General features: G+C 38.8%; 1 protein-coding gene across 23 annotated transcripts in view; it reads right to left on the minus strand.

Moving 5' to 3' along the window:
- The window catches only part of DLG2 (discs large MAGUK scaffold protein 2), a 1,063,600-nt gene that overhangs the window by 20,426 nt on the left and 1,022,789 nt on the right, over positions 1–20,385 (minus strand). For 17 of the 23 annotated variants that reach the window (XM_076328370.1, XM_076328369.1, XM_076328367.1 and 14 more), the window contains one exon: positions 8,080–8,179. In XM_076328370.1, coding sequence (XP_076184485.1) covers positions 8,080–8,179 — 100 coding nt within the window. Of the gene's footprint in view, positions 1–7,136; positions 7,183–8,079; positions 8,180–20,385 lie in introns of all 23 variants that reach the window. The other 6 variants (XM_076328371.1, XM_076328368.1, XM_076328381.1 and 3 more) reach the window with 1 other exon arrangement.

Below are 20,385 nucleotides of genomic sequence, written 5' to 3' on the forward strand. Positions count from 1 at the left end.
AAGCTTGGTTTGAAAAAGAAACCAGAACATTTTAAGTCACAGAGCTCAAAATAAACTTTCAGTCATGGTTTGATTAGCTGGTTCAGGGATAAGTCAAAGCTGGCTGTATGTATCCTTATCACAACAAGAACACAACTTTCTGCTAGACCAGGACTTTATATACCACTCTTCAAACTTGGTTTTACTGCTGAGAACAGGTGCAAATAACTAACATGGCTATAGCCTTCATATTAGCATGGCCAATATGACGCGGTAGCAGCTGTGTGGCGGCTCAGCCCCTTTTAGATCAGGCCAACATTTGTTCCTGGCTCAAAAATACTTCTTAATTTTTTATAAAGGGTCAGATTCTGCTGTCAAATGTATTTGCGGTTCCCCCTGAAGTTAATGGAGCTGAAGGTTATTTGTTGGGATGAAGAAAATCCCACTGTTGGCTCCAGCACTTTTGCTCATTACAAACCCAGTGTTGAGAGCACTGGCAGAAGAAATCAGGTTTACTACCTGCAACAGCCTTGTTGCTAAGAAGTGGTCAAAGAATTTTCTCTTGAGACCACATAGGAGGACTTTCAATTTTATTATTATTCTGAAATAGAAAGTATCTGACTTCTGTAAAAAAGTTGATTTTTTAACCCCCGAGCCCGACATGAGCAATACTTCAGCCAGATACTCAAATTTTTAAGCAATACATTTTTCTAAATAAATATGGATGTATCAGAATATCTTCTAGAAAAAACTCAGTCAATTTGTAACCCCTCTGTTAATCACTGTTCAGGGCACAGCCTGGACAGCACTCAGAAACCTTCAACATCACTTTGGGTAGTTGTACCCCTGATTTGGAATGGTTCTAGGAATGATCAAGTAGTACAGGTTTCAACACTAGCTACTTTTCACTAAAATGCTCATCATGAGAAGCAAAAGTTAGAGAAACATGTTAAAGCAATTGCCAGAGACCCACTAGAAAAAATGCAGAACACCTCACTCTGGACTCCAACTGGCCTGTTTTTATAGGGACAAATATGAACGTCTGCAGGACAACACGTGGCACTTGCCAGTCATTTCTTACCCACACACTTTTGTTTGTGCTGGCCAAGGTGTGAATTGCTGATTTCCCACAATTCAGAAAGCAGTGGGGCAGGCAACCCCTTTCTTCCTTGGGAAACAGAAGAGAAAAGGGGCACTGGGACAGGGTCACAACCCATGGAAAACCCTTGAGCTCTCCAGCAGTTTTCTATTTGCTCCCCGTGAATTTCTCAGCTTCACTTTTTTTTCCTCCTCTTAGTATGCCCCATTTCACCAGTGCACAGACTGAGGGCTAGATGAGTTTGCAAGTCAACACACATGGTGTCCTGGTAAAATAACTTGTAGTGCCTCACCCTGAACACACAAATTCTCCTCAAAATGGCACTACATCACACTGAAGAACGGCTTTGCAACATGGCTGGCTCCAAATGGAGTTAAAACAAACTTGGTTCTGTGGCAGTGACTGATATTGGGTCCCATTCCCAGCTACCCAGATGCAAACAAGAAGAGCAGAAATAATAACTGCATGCTGTCTTATTCTACCAGGAATGAGCTTTACCCCGAGCACCTATTATTATTTTCCTTTCATTAGGAATAAATAAATTAGAAGGCAGTGAGGAATACGTCTTTAGGAAATGTTCACAGACTAGGTCTGGTAATTACTCTTCCCACATGAGGGATATTGATAGGCTTCTGCTGTACAGTATCCTCTCTCAGCAGTCCCACAAGGTCAGAACTGCAGTGAAATAAGACAACTTCTTCATGAAAGGCCTAATCTCTCTTATCTCCATGCCCTCACAATTTGTTGACTGCTCTCTCTGACCGCCTCTCGCTCTCCTCTGTCTGATTCTTCTCTGTTGCTGAGTCATAATTTTTCTAGGGGAGATTTGCTGCAATGAACCGTGTGATGGGACATACTGTTGACATAGGGTAGCCTGGAGATCCAGAGAGTAACCATCTGGATTCAGGAGGGCTGTTAGTCCCCACAGGAGATATGCTGATATGCCATGGCCATGTAGTAACTGAACTCACAGTCAGGTGAAAGTTGACATGCCACCATGGCCATCTGAATCAGTAATTTCCAAAAGCTGGTCACCAAAGTTGCTGGTTGCCCAAGGTCATGCCTTCAAATGTCATGTCAGCACACACCAATGAATCATTAGCAGATGGAATTAGGCCCTTTGGGCACCAGCTCCTGGACTTTAAAGCCACTTTCATTTGGCATAACCTAAGATTGGCTTTCTCTGCTGCTAAATGGCATAGCTCTCCCACGGGCAGAGAAGGAAGCCCTCTTGCATCTTCTTCACCAGGCAGCAGTCATTGGACACATCACTAATGTGTGGGGAACTCCAGCCAACAGGATGTAGGCTGGATGCTGGAGCTTGCCCAGATGGAAATCACCCTGGAAGGAGAGCACCTGCCACAGGCAGTTGTTACCCCAACGCTCCTTTTCCTTCTAAGCATGTACCCCAAACCTAACTACCCCAAACCATTTCTGTCCCCTTTCTTGCACCTCAAAACATACACTTTGTTTCAAGCTATTGCACAGCCAAGGAGGAACTGGCTACCTGGCCTGTCTTATGATGAAGTTTGGGAACTAGCTTTTGTGGACCTGCTCCAAATGTTTGGCTGCAACTGGGCACCCCTGTTAAGTCTCCTGTTTGGGACAGTACATCAGGCATGGGATGTGCTCAGCCACCAGCCTAGATTCTCCTCTGGGCTTTTACCCTGAGCTCACTCTGAAATAAACACACCTGGAGGAGATTTGACTCATGCAAACTTTTGAAAATTTAACCTGTTGACTCCTTCCTGATTGTAAAGTTGGTCTGGGGAAAGAGCATCTTATATTTCAAACATAAAATCCTCCTCTCCTCCTCAGTAGAGGACACATTAAAAATAAGGTCGTTCAGAATTGGATCTTGGCAGTTCAAGAGCACCTACTGTTTTCTTGTGACTCTGGCAATTGCTTTCCAAGGAAACCTTTGCAATACAAGAGAATACAAACTAATTTACCATTTCTGAATTGCATAAGATTAGCTGTTTTACTGAAACAAACCAGTGTTTATTAACAGAGCTCAACTGCTATGCACTGTATCAAGACTAGTAAATATGAGGTATGATCCCAATGATTACCTGAATGTATGCGGGTGCTTAGCACAAGTGCTGAGTGACTGGTGGAAAACTTGATTTGCTAAGCAAATGGCTTGAAAAAATTAAACAACTGGGTGATTTAGTAAGCAATCTATCATTTTAATTACCTTTTATTACATTTCCAGTAATTTATTTAATGCCTTACTTTTTTGCTTTTCAACACTTCCAGAAAAGTAGTTATATTGGTTAAGTTTTCGGGTATTACTAATAATTAGCCAGAACGTACAATCTGCCTCTTGGCTATATGACCACATGGAGTCTGTAATTCCAACCAAATCAGGTTGCAGGGTTGGGACCTTCACTTATAGGGAATCAGTGACATTCAGTGGCGGTGCCTAAGGGTCTTTTTTGAAGACTTCAATATGCATTAGGAAATCTGTACTGCCAAAATTAAGGGCTCAACAAAATTTTTGGGACTATTTCTTAGCCCTTCATACAGGCATGCAGAAATGCAAGTAAAAATTGTGACCTTGTAAAGAGGATGCATTTTGCAGATTTGACTACAGCTATGGAGTAATTTTACTCTTAAAAGATCATCAAGAAACTGCCCCCTCCCTGCCGAAATAAACTTCTTGTCACTAAACCAAATAATCCTGACTTTCACAGGCTACCCAAAGCCAGGTTTGGTTTTATGTCCCAGAATACATCCCAAATAACAACCTTCTTCCCTTTTCTTGTAAAGGTTGCCAGTTTTCTTTCATAGCTTTGTACTCAAGATGTGGTTGTAAATTTGAATTCCAAGCCATTTGCTCCAACCGTCTTTTTAACATTAACAAAAGAGTAGCAAGGAGAGAAACAAAATAAAAGAAACAAACAGAACAAGCAATGCAAAGTAAAAGGACTCTAATGGAAGCAGTAACTTACTGTAGCTACTTTCACTATTGCTGGCATTAGAAGAAACATGTTCTGCAAGAACAGTACAGCAAATTAAAGAACATAACCAAGCACCACAGAGCCGCAGAAACTTAAAAGAACTGACACAGTCATGCGAAGGTAGTTGTGCAGTGAGGAAATAAAAACTATGCAGTGACATCACCTGAAAAATCTTAGATAATTTACACAGGTAAAATGAAAGCTTTCTCTCTTGTGGTGTTTCAGAAAGAGACTATACATATTAGCTAGGGATACGTGTCATGGCAAAGCCATGTCTTTTCTTGATGAGACAGTTAATGACAAAGTTCAAAGTACAGTATAATCCACTTGCATCTTGCTGAATGTCTTGACTAATTTAACGAACCTGAGTGTCTGCTCATATTATTCTGCACTAGCGTGCATCATTAATAAATTAGAACTATTCCTGCTAAACTTCTGACCTGTGTCCATCTTTAATCACTGTGCACTATCCCAAAGGGTTAACAAATTAACATGAAAATGGTTTTGATATCAAATATTGTAACCACATCTATTTTAATCTGTCCAAAAAAAGAAGACAAAGCTGGTGACAAAACTAAGAAAAAAATGGAAGAAATCTTTTTTCAGACATTATCTAGCCTCAGGATTTGAGCTAGACTATGAAAACCTTTACCAGACCACCGGACGGGTGAATAGGGATACAAGATCTATCATGATGGCTCACACTTGTGGTTTGACAAGTCTGGTGTCCTGTTTCTATTATCATATTATTTAAGGGAAAGTGCAATCTATATCATATGAAGTGGCTGTTCCTAAACTGTAGTCAGCAGACTGTTTATGGTCAGTCAGACCATGCTATATGGTCTCCAGGAGGTCTGCAGAACCATATTAAATGGTGGTTTTAATAGTATCTCTGGTAGAAATGCTGATTACTTTCCACCTGAAATACTATTTGGCAGTTGAAACTTTTCAGCTGGTCCAGGAGATTTAGAAGCCAATGGTATAATGGTATAATGGTATAATGGCTATTACCCCACTATATGTGGGGAGCCACCCTGGGTTAATGAGAATGAGACACAGTGGTTAAATGAACAATGGGTACAAATAAGTCACCTCCTGACAAACATCAGGAGCCAAAATTGGTCTGATATTTGTCATTAAACCAGTGCGTGGATTAGGCTGTGGATGACCCACAACACCCACCTGCAACTGCCTCTAAACATTCTCAGTGAAAGAAGGAACTCATAAAAGCCAAGAATCCCCTGGGATGAACCCAGAGTAGACCATGCATGGATGTCATGAAGGATGACTATGGGAACAGTGCCAAGACCACCCCTTCTCCGCAAGGTGCTGCGTTTCCCTCATGTACCAATCTAATGGCTTGGGGTTCATAGAGTGGGGCTGATGGGGTTACTGGAGCAGCAGAAATGAGAGGGGATAATATCTGATAAAAATAATAATTTTAAATTTAATAATAACTTTGATCTTGGGCTTAGTAAGAAGCTTTAAAAAATTAAACTTATATTTTGAAGAAAACAGTATGTTGACTTTCGGACATTTCATAGCAAGTTAAGAAGGGTTGTCTCAAACTAATATACTATACAGGACCCTGAAGAACTTTATTAAACAAGAACAAATATCCTTCATAGTGTGAACTGTCATCAAAAAGCATAGGTGAGTTGAATATTAGTGAAATTTGGATAGGCAGGAATGTCTAGAGGTGTGTCAGTAATTGAAAGCTAGGTGTGATATTAATAGAGACACTAGAGCCTATATAATACCTCTGTGCTACTTTTCCCTTAGCAATTTGCAGAATTCTGTTATCTCCTTTCAAATGGTTGGATGTTGTGGAGATTTGTCTTTGTAAGGACACAGATATTCGGGAGGGTTATCAGATCAAAAGTATTCTACTCCTCTTTAGGCAGGGAAGGATCTGCATTTGTTGCTAATGAGCTGCCACGACACTTTACGTAAAGTAGCCGAACGCTTAAAATTCAGGTGGCAGTGACATTTGCTGTCTATCACTGACAAAACTAGTCCTGCAGACCTGTTCGTCATACAAGAGATGAAGCTTTCATCTTTAAATTGTGAGCTACCGTATGGCTTAAAGTTAAACCATTAAAATGTCCCTTCAACAAATCAGTCAGAAACAGAATAATCTCTAAAATTGTGTGCATGGATGTGCATTCCTGCAATTAAAAAGCATATACAAAACAGTAAGCGATGCAGTGTTAACATTCACACACATTTTGCTCCAATAACTTGGTGCTTAAGAAAAAGAGTAAGAACTGAAGAAGAAGCAGCCAAACACATGCAAGTGGCATTTTGTTTAAATTATTTAGCTCTGGATACAGAATATAATGTAGCTATTTATATAGAAATCAGCTGCAAATATTTCACTCTACACAATTTTTCTGGTCTAACTTTCGAGGAAACAAAATTGTTTCTGAACAATTATTTGACACGTTACACATTCTGCAATGCCAAGTCTTGAGACAGGATTGCTGCATCAGAAAAAGAAATTGATTAAGGTTGCATGACAGAGAATAGGTTGCTAATGGTGAAATGGGTCCAAAATTAGCCTTGGAGAAGGCACGGTCTTCTCTAGCCTGCAAATGACTTCTTCCATTAATAACAAATACTAATCTAAAATCCAGCAAAGTAACACACACTCCCATGCAAAAAGCTGAAAATGCAGAAGCAACAGCATAAAATAATTTTCTATTGTTCTCCTCAGGATGTGATCAAGTTAAAATATTTAACTTTCCCTTTAGATGGAGAGGGAGGGATTGTTGCTGAAAAGAACAGTCTAGGCAGCAAAACGAGTTCTAGGTACGCTACTCTACAGAACTGCCATGATGGGAACAATAACATACTGTCAGAAACAAAAGGTGTTATTACGAAAGAAGTGAAAGTGTCTGCTTGATACACTGTATGTTATTTAATATCGTCATGCAGAACAAAACGATTGAAACATTTTTAATGCATTCACAGCTGGGTAACAAATAAAACTCTATCTTGTGCATGCTAGGAGTGGAGGGTCCTCAGAGAAGGAACAGAAGCCAAAACAAAACAAAACAAAAAAAGATTTACAGTGACCATTCCTGGGAACTTACTCAGAGTCTTTGTTCCATAACCGTCGTCACCTAATCCGGGGATGTCCTGCACGGAAGTCCCCAGAGAGAGCAATGAGAAAGGAAGAACAGCCGCAGAAGAGGAAGGAAGAAGTCAGTGGAGTTGAAATGGATACTACCATGACTGACCATGTTGATTGAGCAATCTGGATCCCTGCTTTTTCTTTCTGAAACAACTTTAAACCCATATTCTATAGGAATGCAGCCAATGAAAGAGGCAGTGACCATGATACATGGCTTTTGGAGCTGTGAGGAAGAAGGAACAACCAGATAAATGAAGTCCCAGAAACGATCCTCACTGGATAAATTTAGGAGAGAATTATTAAGAAAAAAGTGAATATTTGGGCTTGGAACCAGCATATATTTTTAATAATGCTGGTTCTCTGTACAATTTAAGCAAGCAGTAAATGCCTGCGGAGGTACACATTCCAAGATCTGATTTACTTCTTTAACCTGTTAGCACGGTTACTTCATTTAATTGTTAAACTTTCAGTGAAGCTGCCCATGGCAATCAACTTGGAGAATGACAAAGGCAAAAAAGAGATCAGAGCAGATCTTTTAAAAAATAATAATTTAGTTTAGTATTGTGAAAGAAATCATGTTTGCATTATTTTGAGCCAGTTCTGATCTGGGAATATTTAATCAGAGACAAGTTTGGATTTATGACAGGTGCCACAACAACTTTGAGGAGCCACATTTGCTCTTCCAAAAGTTAAGTTCACTGTTTTATTCTTCTGAAAATGATGTTTCCAGGGAAGGAAGGACCAGCTGGATCCAAACTGCAGTCACACATTGGTCACAGTAGTAATACCTCTCCTGCCTGCCTATGACAGATATTTGCCTAGATGTGTGGGATACTGGTATCATGCGTGTCACCCATTTTTTGTGCTGCTGCATGTGACATCGTCTCCAAGAGGTTACTTACGTTCTGGATCACTTGTTTCCTGCTCACTCTGCTCCTTGCTCTTGTAGAATGGGAATTTTCGTGAAAAGATGAAGTTCTTTTTACGCTTGTCATTGAATGACTGTGAAGGAGAAAAGGCATGGGGCAAAAACAGGGACGTCTAATTGTTGTCACACTCATGCTGACAAAACAACTAGTTTGTAAAAGTGGAGAGAACTGTAGTGACTCAAATCAGTCCAAACCAAGCGGCTGCAAAGAATCAGAGGTGGTTGCGGTGAGGTCTGCAGGTTGAAGGCAAAGCCCCTGGAGACTGGGTCGATTTGATTACAGAGGTCTCAAATCACAACCTCCAGCTCCTTACTTGGAAACTATTGTGTTTGGCTCGTTCAGGTAAAGAGCTACAGATGGTTCAGCATGCTTTGAGATCAAGCCGCTCATCTTTAATCATAGCAGACTGTGCACAGAATTAATTAACTGGCTGAAAAAGAATAGGCTGTAAAGAGGGAAGCGGAAGCCTTTGATGTACTTGTAGTAGGTATGTGAATTCAGCTCTGTGCCAATTAAAATCAAGTATTTTTTTCTGGTAACTGTTGCTGATTTCATAGTGTTTTATTTGGCCTCTTAATCAACAACTTCTTAAGTGTGTTTTAATGCTTTTTTCCCCATAATTTAAGAATAAATACTTTGTTTTATTTTATATGTGTATATTTACTCATTATGTTCCTTTGGAGATGCTTTTCTTTTTATGTGATTTAGAGATGGAATTCTGCTGATAAGCAGTATTTCATTGCATGTTGAGCAACATATATTGCTTTAATTCTTTAAATGGGGAATTAATATGGAAGAAAATGTTTTTTTTACATGAGAACACCTTTGACTTTATAGACAGTCGCAAGGGCTTATGCCACTGTACTATGTAAAAGCAGGATATGCCTGCTTGGGACATCTATTTCAGATAGTAAATGAGGAATTAGGGTCCCTATACAGTCAATTGAGAGAAGTTGGTATTTCCAGAGGGGATCTACGCAGAGCAGCAGATAGTGCGTATCTGAAGTGGTCCGTGTTGTCCATCAGACAATGTCCTAGACTGTTTCCTATACTGAACATATGCAATGCCCAGACACACGACTTTGCAAGTGATCACCTCCAAGAGAGCAGAAACCTTCTTGACTCATTTAAAGGACCAATTTCATGTGTTTGTCATTGCTCAAATGAAATATAACCAGTACTGGGCTCCAATTCTGAAGTGGAATAGATTTAGAGTTTCAGAACATAACTAATTTTCTTACATTTTGGAAGCACAGCATAAAATGTGGTTTAGAATATGTATTTCTGAAAGATGTGAAGTTAGGTACTGAAAATCTCTATCAGAATAGTTGTCTACTTGTGTCACAAAAGTTTCATGCCACTTTTACATTTCAAGCATATTTAAAGTTCAGTAACTGAAAACAAAGGAAAAAAAATGCACATGTAGAATAATGATACGTGAAAATCTCTCAGAGTATGTAAACAGTCAATGTGAAATTAATGTGGAGATCATGCACAAGTAATCCAGACAGCATGCAATTTCAAAATAAAGCAAATATGAAAGAAAGCCAGAGGAAAAAAAAAATGCACATGAAGGATTAAGGTAATCTGTGGATGAAAAGAGGACTGACATGCACATTACATCACTTTAATGACCTAAAGGATATAATTAAATTAAAATGTGTTTTCTGTGATCATTTCTTTTATTTTTCCAAAGAAAGGAATGTAGCACGTTAACATTTCCCATTGTGAAAATGTTGTTTGCCACGATTCATCTGAATTTGACATAGTAATACTATAGGCATTTCACTTAAAAAGGGGAAAAATATATATATCTACACAATAGCACCTCAAAAAACAAAGGGGTTTTAAAATGACAATAACTTCATTACCAAATGCCATTTCACTTTGGAATTAAAGAGAATGTTATCAAATTGATAAATAAACATGCTGTGTTTCACAGAGATTATACGATAAATAACATTCATGAGTATTCTTTTTCAATTTTTTACCCAACAGTCTATAGCAAAAACTTCAGAAAGTCCATTTTCACCAGAAAAGCATATATTTTTTTCAAGCTTATGCATGATCTAACAGTATATTCCAAATTAGACAGGTATACTATAGTGTTATATAAACTTTTTCTCCTTTTGCAATTTCAAGTATTGGATTGTCTTTTTAATAAGATATTGTTCCACCTCAATTTGGACAATCAAAATCTGGCAACTCATTGCAGGTGACTATTATGTCCAACTGTGTCACTGCATTTACACCAGTAAAAAGCCTTGTTCCTAAAATAAAGCTGACTCAGTTTATTAATATCCATAAGCAAATATGTTTATGCATATGTTAATATTTCTATAGATTAATCAATGTATATGTTCATGTTAATGACCATATATACTATCACAATGTAGTCATAGGGATTATATTTAAAATAACAAAAAAACTTGTAAAATATTATAAAAGACTAAACTGGGTCTGATCCTGCAAACTTATAGAAATAATTAGTCCTTGGTATTAACTGAATGGGCTTACCAAGTATGTATTTTTTTGCACATTAAGTGCATGTTGCTTCACAAGAAACCAAAGATGAGCCTTGATTTTGATTTTGTATCTAATATAAATGTGATTAAAATCAGGCTGATGGTCTCCACCTTAAGGATATGAAATCCTGCAGACACCCAGCAAAATGCTTCATATAGATACCACAATATATATCTCTAATGTATAGAGATAGGGGGGTTGGCAAAGAGAGGAGAGGGAGACTCATACAGAATAAAACCATGTTTTTATTAGACACACTGTGTTAATTCCAGATTTTGTTCTGTTGGTGTAGGAGTAGAGACCAACACTGAATACATGTTTTCTTTTTTAAGAAAGGATCATGCATGTGAGGAATGGTGGTAGGGTTAAACTACAAAATTCAGATGTGCGTTTTTGGGAGATTTTATTTCTATAAAATGGAAACTTTGAGACCTGTCAAAAATTCTGGAGCCAGTTTTCACAGGGTCTCCCTATGCTGCTGGAGAGGTGTGAAATAGCCGTAGGATAAATGAGAGAGAGGTATTTGCCTGCATCTCTCAGCCCGATGTAGAAGTTGCATGCAACTGGAATTGAAATTGTGGTATCAAGCTTAGGCTTGATTAAATAGTATTTATGCAGACAGAGTTTCTGAAAGTCAATGAAAAAGTGCCTGAAAATGGATTCCTGTATAAGTAGCAATTTCTTTGCCATGAATATTGTAAAATCCTGTAATGGCAAATAACTCGGGCATTTCAGTCACAGTGAAAAATCTGTACAACGGATTACTTTTACACCTCTTTGCCGTCAGTTCACACAGACTACCACTAACCTAGGAACTGGCATTAGTAGGCACTTTTTATAGCAAGTGCCTAAGACTAAAAAGCAAATGAAATTTTCAAGTACTGTTTGACAACTGAACAGTGAGGTCATTCTTCACAACATTTGAGCTGTGATGAAAAAAAGAGTCTTTTCTCAGAAAAAAAGGGGAGAAAGGCTTTCACCGATGTCCTGGCTTGAATTCTTGTTTGATACTACTTAGGCATAGACTGTGTTTTGAAGAAGCCAGGAAAAAATTGTGATGTGCGCTCTTGCTTGACCAAATGACCCCACATGTCCCCAGTTATGTAAGTCTGGCTTACACATACCAACCTTCCCTGGTTGTGACAGACATTAAGACACTGTGTGTTCCTTCTTCTTAAGAACTCCCTTCGGTATTTTTTTGTGTCAACATCATTTTTGTATTCTAAATGCTTTTCCCTAGGTGCAGCAGCCATATATATATATATATATGTTACTCATCAGCTAATAGGTTAGTGTTTTCTTAAAGGAAATTTTCATGCAACGTTGAATAAACAATCCAATTTCAAAATTTGCTTTATAGTGGTAAACATCGCAAAGAATAGTGCATCAGTAATTTGATAGTTGTACCATACTGCAATAGGCAACTATATCATTGTTTACTTTGAGCTTCTTCCCGGGTTTTTTTCACAGTGTAGCTGATCCAGCCCATACTGTTTAGTGCAGATGTGCTCTTGATAGAGGTTGTCCTCTTTCCGCTTTGCAGAAGAGCCTAATATGTTGGGGAAAGATTTCTTTTGATGCTTTAAAAGCTCTAAAAGCAACTATATCTTCTAAAAGCCATTAAACTCCCAAATACATTGGGAATACTTTATTTTGCTATTTCATTCAACCAGTGCTAATCCTCAGTCATGAGCTGGGAACCAGTGTTTGTGGATCACCTGAGAAAAAGCTGTTCCAGAACACTGGCTGTGAAATTCTTTTGTACAGGGTGTAGATAAATTTCATTTACCACCTATTTTTAGGCAGGTTTGAGCTAAGCTTTAGCCTGGTTTTTATGTTACATGATTATCTGTATCAGTCTTGTTCTGAGATTGGTCTAGCAGTGTATATGAGTTCATCCATTTTGCTGCTTCTCATCTGCCGTGGTTTTTTTGATTCTTCTCCTTTAATACCTGTTTTTGGCATAACTTAAATGAAAAGCCCTCACTTATACAGCATTCTACAAAAATCTACAAAATTTATCAGCAACATTATGTCCCTGCAACCCTTTTCTTTATATTTAATTCACACTTTTTGTATTAGGGACATTCTTTTACTCTGTTTGAACACTGACTTTAATAAAGGTTTGGGCACTCAAACACCGTTAAATCTCTACATGTTAAATATCTCCATCATAACGAAAAGTCTCATTGATACCAGAAAGAAAAGTCTTGGACTGTAACAGATACTCAGTGTCATTTCTCCTTTCAAACATATATATCACCTCTCTGCTTTTATAGTGGGCTTTTTCACTTAGCAGTTTGAAACGCATGATGAATATGAAGTCTCCAGAACAAACTTTTGAAGACAATCCTGTGTTAGTGTATTTGCTTTATGTGAAAAGTGGTTTTGCAGTTAGCATGGCAGCATGGTCTGGGGAACATGGGTCAAACCGCACTTTGGGATCTTCTGCCTCATTGTTCCATCTGCAATATCGGGACCATAGCAGTGCCCTCCTTACAGGCACTTTGTGGGGACTAGGTCAACACTATGACCCGGTGGATGCTATCACTGAGGCCACGGTAGTTTCTTTTATTAAGATAATGAAGTATACTGAGGTTAAGTGACCTGACAAAGTCTAGAAGAAAGCCAATGCTACTGAGCCATTCGTGCTTTCCTGGTGTAACCACAAACTTGGCCATGGACTGGGTTCACACACACAGAAAGCTCCTAATGACGTCTGTGCAGACATGCAGAAGATAAACTAAGAATTTGTTAGTAGCAACCGTAGGCCTGGTTGTATAGTGACCACGCAGTATATTCCTTAAGATGTATATCTTTCATTTGCAGTCTGACCGCACAGTTATATGCTGGCAAGCAACACTTGCCAACTTCTCTATGTCTTTTTATGAGATGCAGGGGGAAGGATGTCCTTATTCTGTTAAGTTCAACCTTAAATTTTCTTAGATACTGCAAGTATTTGGGGAAAAAAAAAAAAAAAAGCCTGGGCTACAGTCATTCCTTATTGAATTTTTGCACCATGATCTGTTTTGATAAGCGAGAACAAACTTTGGGTGAGAAGAAGCTCAGATGAAGATAACTGCTTAACTCTGCTTGCTTAGTTTTCCCATGAAGCTGCAGGGAGATTTAGATCTTGGAAATCCAAAATGAAAAGGTACAAGCCTGATTAAAAACTCCATTCTGTCTAGCTTCTACAGACAAGGGTAGTGTTGTTTAGTATTCATAAATATGAAATTTTACTGACTTAATGCCACCTGTCAGTCAGCATCTCAATTTTAATTCCTAACAAAACAACAGTTAAAAACAACACAAACTACCAGGGGAACAGAAAGACTAATAGATTTTCAAGAAAGCATGTAAAAGCAGTATTTCCAATTCTGCAGACGTATTTATCTTGGTGCAAGGTACGAATCACATTAAAAAGGGAGTACTCATCTGTGCTAATTTACATTGGATCATTGTTGGCAGGATTGAAATGCCAACGTAAAAACCTTGAATACGTGACAGCCAAGGTCATTTACAAGTATCTGAAGGTTGTATACAAAGAGGGTGGGAAGGATTTGTTCAAGCAGCAACACTGAAATTAATAGTGTGAAAACAAGAAAGGGCAAAGTTCCTTGACAGTGAAATCAATTTGGATGTAGAATAATCTGCCCCAAGGGAAGTGGAAAAGCCTAGATAATTTTTCACATTTAAAACAAATCTGCTAATCTTAAGCACTATGGGGAATAACACTGCTGTGCTGGGAGAGAAGGGGGCGGTGAAGGGAAAAGAGCTAAACAATAAGCCTCTCCCAGCTCTAATGTCTGTGTTTCTGTGATGAGATGCTCACAGATCCAGCATCGCAGAGTTGTGCTGGGGTCCAGTGTGGGCTTCAACCTAGCTGGGCTCACGACAGTCATCTGGGCAGTGTGAAAGTCTTCCTCTCCTTTCTCAAGGCTGTCTCTGGAGTTAGAAAGTGTATTCGATGTTTGACTATGTTGTCCCAAATCTTCCTCTACTCTTTTCTTGGTTTTTTTTCCCCAAAAAGTAACTTTCCCTGTTAGAGCTGATATATGCCATCAGCTACTGACCCCGCTAATAAATCTTTGTGCATGTGAACCTGTCTCAGCATCCTTTGTGCAACAATGATGATGAAAGAGTCTCAGAGATCAACAGTACTGTTGGTGGGCACTTGGCAAAGTTTTGGGACTGTCTGATCACCAGCCCAGACCCACAGATTTTCCTACAGTGTACACTGTAGGACCTTTATCAGCTTGATCTTCATTCCTCAGTTTTGATCAGATATTTGCTCATATCTTTTTTCTTAACTCTGATTCCCAGTTGACTGCTGCTGTTTCCTTTAGATTTGCAAATGAAATTGAGGGTTTTGGTCTCCCCTATGCAATCTTTTGAATTAATCTCACTCATAAAGAAAGCTGGAGAAGGTGTTAGTTATCTATGCTGTTAAAAAAACCCAAATTGCTCCTTTATCACTATTTTTTGTGGAATCATTTATTTGTGCAATCAAGTGCTGTGGACTTGACTTGTGCAAGTGTAAAAACTACTGCATAAAATGGACCATTGCATAAAAAGAATAAGTTGCATAAAGACCTTTATTACTCTTATTTTGTGAAGTAGTAGTGGAGAAAGATTTACAATACCTACACGCCTTCAAACTATTCACTGAAAGATAACTGGAGCAGACTTATCTTTTGAACTTCCCTTTTGAGTTAAAGTAAGAGTGTTTGCACTCACAGGTGACTGGTGTAGCAGGCTGAATTATGGCAAAGATCTGGCTCAGGAGGCAGTGAATCACAGAATCATAGAATCATTAAGGTTGGAAAAGACCTCTAAGATCATCGAGTCCAACCGTCAACCCAACACCACCAGGCCCACTAAACCATGTCCATAAGCGCCTCATCTACACGTCTTTTAAATACTTCCAGGGATGGGGACTCCACCACTTCCCTGGGCAGCCTGGTCCAATGTTTCACCACTCTTTCAGGAAAGAAATTTTTCCTCATGGCCAATCTAAACCTCCCCTGGCGCAACTTGAGGCCATTTCCTCTCCTCCTATCGCTTGTTACTTGGGAGAAGAGATCGACACCACCTCGCTACAATCATACCAGGCTCATGGTTTTCATTTAAAACATTGGTTTATTTAGGCCTTATAGCTAAAGTTATAAAAAATAAAGGCATGGGCAAACAAAAACAAAGTCAATCTCTAAAAGACTGATGTGAGGTTTGTGTAGGAGGTGAAGTTCCTACATCTTCCAGTAATGCACCTCACACTACCAGTCTCACAGATGGGGATATCAAATTAGATGGACTTTGGCTTTGACCCAGGTTGGCAGTTCCTGTGTCCCTATAAGCTCCCAAACGTGGCCTGTGAGTCACTAAGTCAGTCATAACTGAACTGCTTGAATTTGAGCCAGAAATAAAGATGTGAAATATAGGGACGGTATCATCTTGATGAGTGTTAACGCTTAACTCCACTCTTCTGGAGCTTTGTGTGAAATCTTACTAGAAGAAAACTTTGTTCTGTTTCTAATTCTTTGACAGTATCTATTGCCAATACTATACATTTTTCTTTTCAACCACTTTTTTAGAAGAAAAGCCAAGTAACTCTGACATTATCTATACATACATGCAAATTTCCTACCATTTAATTCAGGGCATTAGACAACAAGTTATAAAAAGAGCACACACATGAAGGTAAACTCAGCACAAATTTCTGCTGGAACAGCTTAGCAGAAAAGCAGTTAACTCTCTGCTGTAAACTTTGGTAGTCTACCTGTGCTAGCAAATTTTCACCGTGTTATATTTAATCTGTGACCAATTTAAACATTACACTACATATCTTTATGCCAGTGACTCTCTCAAACATTTCTCTTACCTAAGCAGGGATGGCACACATTTGTTGTGGGATAGAGAACACTGATACTATAGTCCCTAACATTATGGCCACCTAAGAAACAATATTATCTTATAAATAAACTCCACGCAATTATCAGGCTGAAGAAACTGGAAAATCTATGAAATACATGTATTTAAATTGCTCATTAACTGAATAAATGACTCTATCGGTATTTTCTTTGACTGACAAGCTGCCAATAGACAGAAATATTTTTCACTGTCTGGATCAAGTTCAACCCCAAAGTCTTTATTTCTCACATTTGCTACTCTATTCCATTATGCTTACAAGTTGCAGATATTTAGAATTTGTACTTCTCAATAAAATACAAAATGGCTTTTCTTTTTTTTTTTTTAATAGGAAAACAGACCCAAAGATTTTTTACTTTAACATTTTTTTTAATTTGAAAAAAAAAACTTCTACTGGATTTTTAAAAGAAAGCTATGAAAACATATTTCTTCGCTTCAGCTGAGTAAAAGCCTCAAATTTGACTTGACGGTATTTTTCACAATTTCTTGAACTGTTTCACCGCTTTGAAAACCAGGTTCCTTAAGGCACGCCAGTTCCCTGCTAGAGTCAACGCTGCTACCGTGGCATAAATTAAAACTGAATACTCACTTATTTTCCTTTACTTTTGACGGGGACCTGGGCCCAACAGGCATTATTATTAAATTATTACATGTCTTTGTGGAGTGCCTCAAGATATCCTGGAGCAACAAGACATTGTACAGTTAAATTTTCCTGGCTATGTGTTGTTTTATCAACTGGATTTCATTTGATTACTCAGCATGTGAATGAACTAGATGCTGATGACAGCAGTATTTCTAATGTACCTTGCAGAAACGCTGAGCGAAATGTGTTCAGCTCAAGGGGAATGGTCAGGGCAGCCCAATAATACGTGCTCAGGTCAAAACAGATGTGCAGCCAGCATCCACTGCCTGGCACCAGCTCCAGCTGTCTTGAGATGTGAAGACAGGACTGTGGAAGATGTGAAAATGCATGAAAGAGCAAGAGCAGCTGGACAAATGAGACCCAGCTTTTCCTCTGGCACGGGGAGAAGACATCTCCGCCAAGATTCCTGCACTGGCAGGAATGATGCTGAGATCTGATTCTTCCATGACACCCAATGCTACCCCCATTTCTGAGGTCTTGCAGCCTTTTCCAGAACTTAAATCCAACAGAGAGAAAACAAGAAGCAAGACAGCAACAAAGCCAGATTGAGAAGAGCAATTTATTCCTCCTCCCTCCACTGGGCAGTTTCACACCAAAGCTCTGGACAATATCTTCAGACCTACTAATGCCCTGTGCCAATAAAAAGTCCTTGTGCAGAAAATATCTCTGCTCAGTAATTTGCTTTTAATAATTTCCACCAGCATTTTTTGACTTCTTATAAAGACCTATCTATAAGAACGAGTTGATGAGGAATTTATGCAACATGATTTCCCATTACTTTTTTATCCTTGTCATTAATTTCCATTTTATCACAGAGGAGCATTCTTGAATGATTGCTAAAGAGTAACAACTAAATTCCAATATTGCGGAAACAACGGTTTTGTAAAAGATTTTATGTCAATTAATAATGGAGATGTAAAACCAGAAATTTTATGACATGAATGATTTCCAAGCTTATTTTAAGTTGCACACATGATAAAATGTTCTTATTCTCTGGTTACAGCGAAGCAAATTTCAATCATTCTGAGACAGGGGAGTGTACGGTAAAATACTGATTCACAACTCTTGCAAATAAATGACATGTAGAATGATTTTCTATAAAAAGCTCAGTTCTGAGTAGAAGGGGGTTTTCTTGTGCGTAATTTTTCCACCTGTAGGTATACAAGCAAAGAAGTTCAGGAGCCTGCACTATCTCCACAGCAACAGTGTAATTCATATTGACACTGCAGTAGCTATATGCTGGGCTGAGCAGAGGGCTTACCCCTATGCATTTCAAGATAGCTTTGCCTAACCTAACCTAACTTAACCTAACCTAACCTAACCTAACTTAACCTAACCTATGCAAGCATTTATATTTTGCACTTGGCAAAGTGGTAATGGAAGAGTATATTCCGAATGCCTGTTACAAGTGCCTAGTTTATTCACTGCAACTACTAGCACAAAGATTAGTCCAAAAGAAATGGCTGAGCTGTCTATGTTAGGCTTTTAAACTGCACAGTTTGAATAAGGCCCTGTGGTTCTTAGTCTAGATTATCATAGCCGATCAAGATAAAGCAGATAAGGACTGCAAATCCTTGTCACACCTTAGCCTTGTGAAGCACTGAAGGGCCATAACCCTGTCTCACTGTGTCTTGAAATGGCTGCTATGTTTTTTAGAAGGTGCACCCCGTTAAGGCTCACAGAAATGGGATCCACTGCATCTGGCTTTAAACATTTACCCCGTAGGTGCCTGGGGCAGAGGTAGTGACCCCAGGTTCCCTCTACAGTCAGCGCATGATTCATCACATCTCTTTTAGACAACAGGGGCAGGTCGGTGCTCTTGACCATGAAGAAAGGAAGAGCTGTTCACTTTGGGATTTTTGAGGTGGAGAAATATTAATTTAGGAGACAGCCAATTCATATTAAAAAAATCAGCTAATGTTTTACAATATTTAGAGAATTGTCCCACCATCATGTGTAAATAATACTTCTGCAGGAAGCCGTATTTCAGGCTTTCCAATTGTGCAGGTAAAATATTTTTGTGACAGGTAAAAGCCAAGCTAGAACATTACGACTCATCTCTGCATGTGCTCCTTAGACATTTTCCGGAAGCTTATAAATAAATGCTTAATGGAAGCATATTTTAGCTAGGAATTATTATTAATTATTTTTAATAGCAGTGGGTGTCCAGTAATTGTCTGGCACTGAGACAATAAAACATTTTTGTTTTGGACAAATTGCAATGTGTTTGTTGGAGTATTGTTGGAGTCACCTTGTTTATACAGCCGAGGCCACACTGTGAACCATTCTGGATGCAAAATGTTACTAGGAATGCTAAAATGTTATTAGGAATCAGATCAGATCAGAGTGGAAATACTCTTTTTTTTTTTTTTTAGAGTCTGCCTAAACTAAAGTTTCACTTCAAACATCTCTAAGCTGGGGGACTGAATTCCTATTCTAACTTTTTACTCTAGTTCATGTCTACTATTTATAAGGTGACTAAAACAATATAACAATCCTTAGCAAAAAACACATACTAGGACTCAGGTCAACTTCTACTGCATTTAATGGGAAGGCTCTTTGTCTTCAATACATTAGAAACATGATGTAATGGAAGTAAAGGAATACTCAATTCAATTAATACTGCAAGTGGAAGCACCAAGGAATGGAAAAAGATTTTTAAACTAAAATTTAATTACACTGCAAAGACTGACATTTTATTTCTAATGATCAAAATTAGTCAGAATTGGTAGTATAAGCCTTATGTTAAGGTGTATAAACCATTACTATAAGCCTAACATTATTTTTTGCAGCCTACTGGTAGCAAATGCTGTTCGAATAGTCATAAGAAAGGCAAGCTAGAAAATTTTGGACCAAACTAAAGTGCTTTGATAGTCACAGAACAGAGTAAACAGCAGCTCAGTCCTGGTTGTTCATGATCTCATCTGGGATCACACCGGTGGGACGTGTGTCTGCAGGACAAGTAGGTTCAACAAACTCCCACAGCCCGTGGTGCGTGCCGGGGCTATGCTGTCGGTTTGCCTGTGCCATGCCTTGCGTCTTGGCCATCCCACCTCACCTTACTGCCCTGAATTCCTGGCTTGTTTGGACCTGACTCATCACTACAGACTTTCTGGGAACCACAGGGCTGTGGACCGAGAGGCTGCTGTCACCCTTGGGTCCCGGGGGAGCAGCCCTCTCCTGCT

This window comes from Aptenodytes patagonicus, chromosome 1 (genome assembly GCF_965638725.1).
Source record: "Aptenodytes patagonicus chromosome 1, bAptPat1.pri.cur, whole genome shotgun sequence".
In the NCBI taxonomy this organism is placed as follows: Eukaryota; Metazoa; Chordata; class Aves; order Sphenisciformes; family Spheniscidae; genus Aptenodytes; species Aptenodytes patagonicus.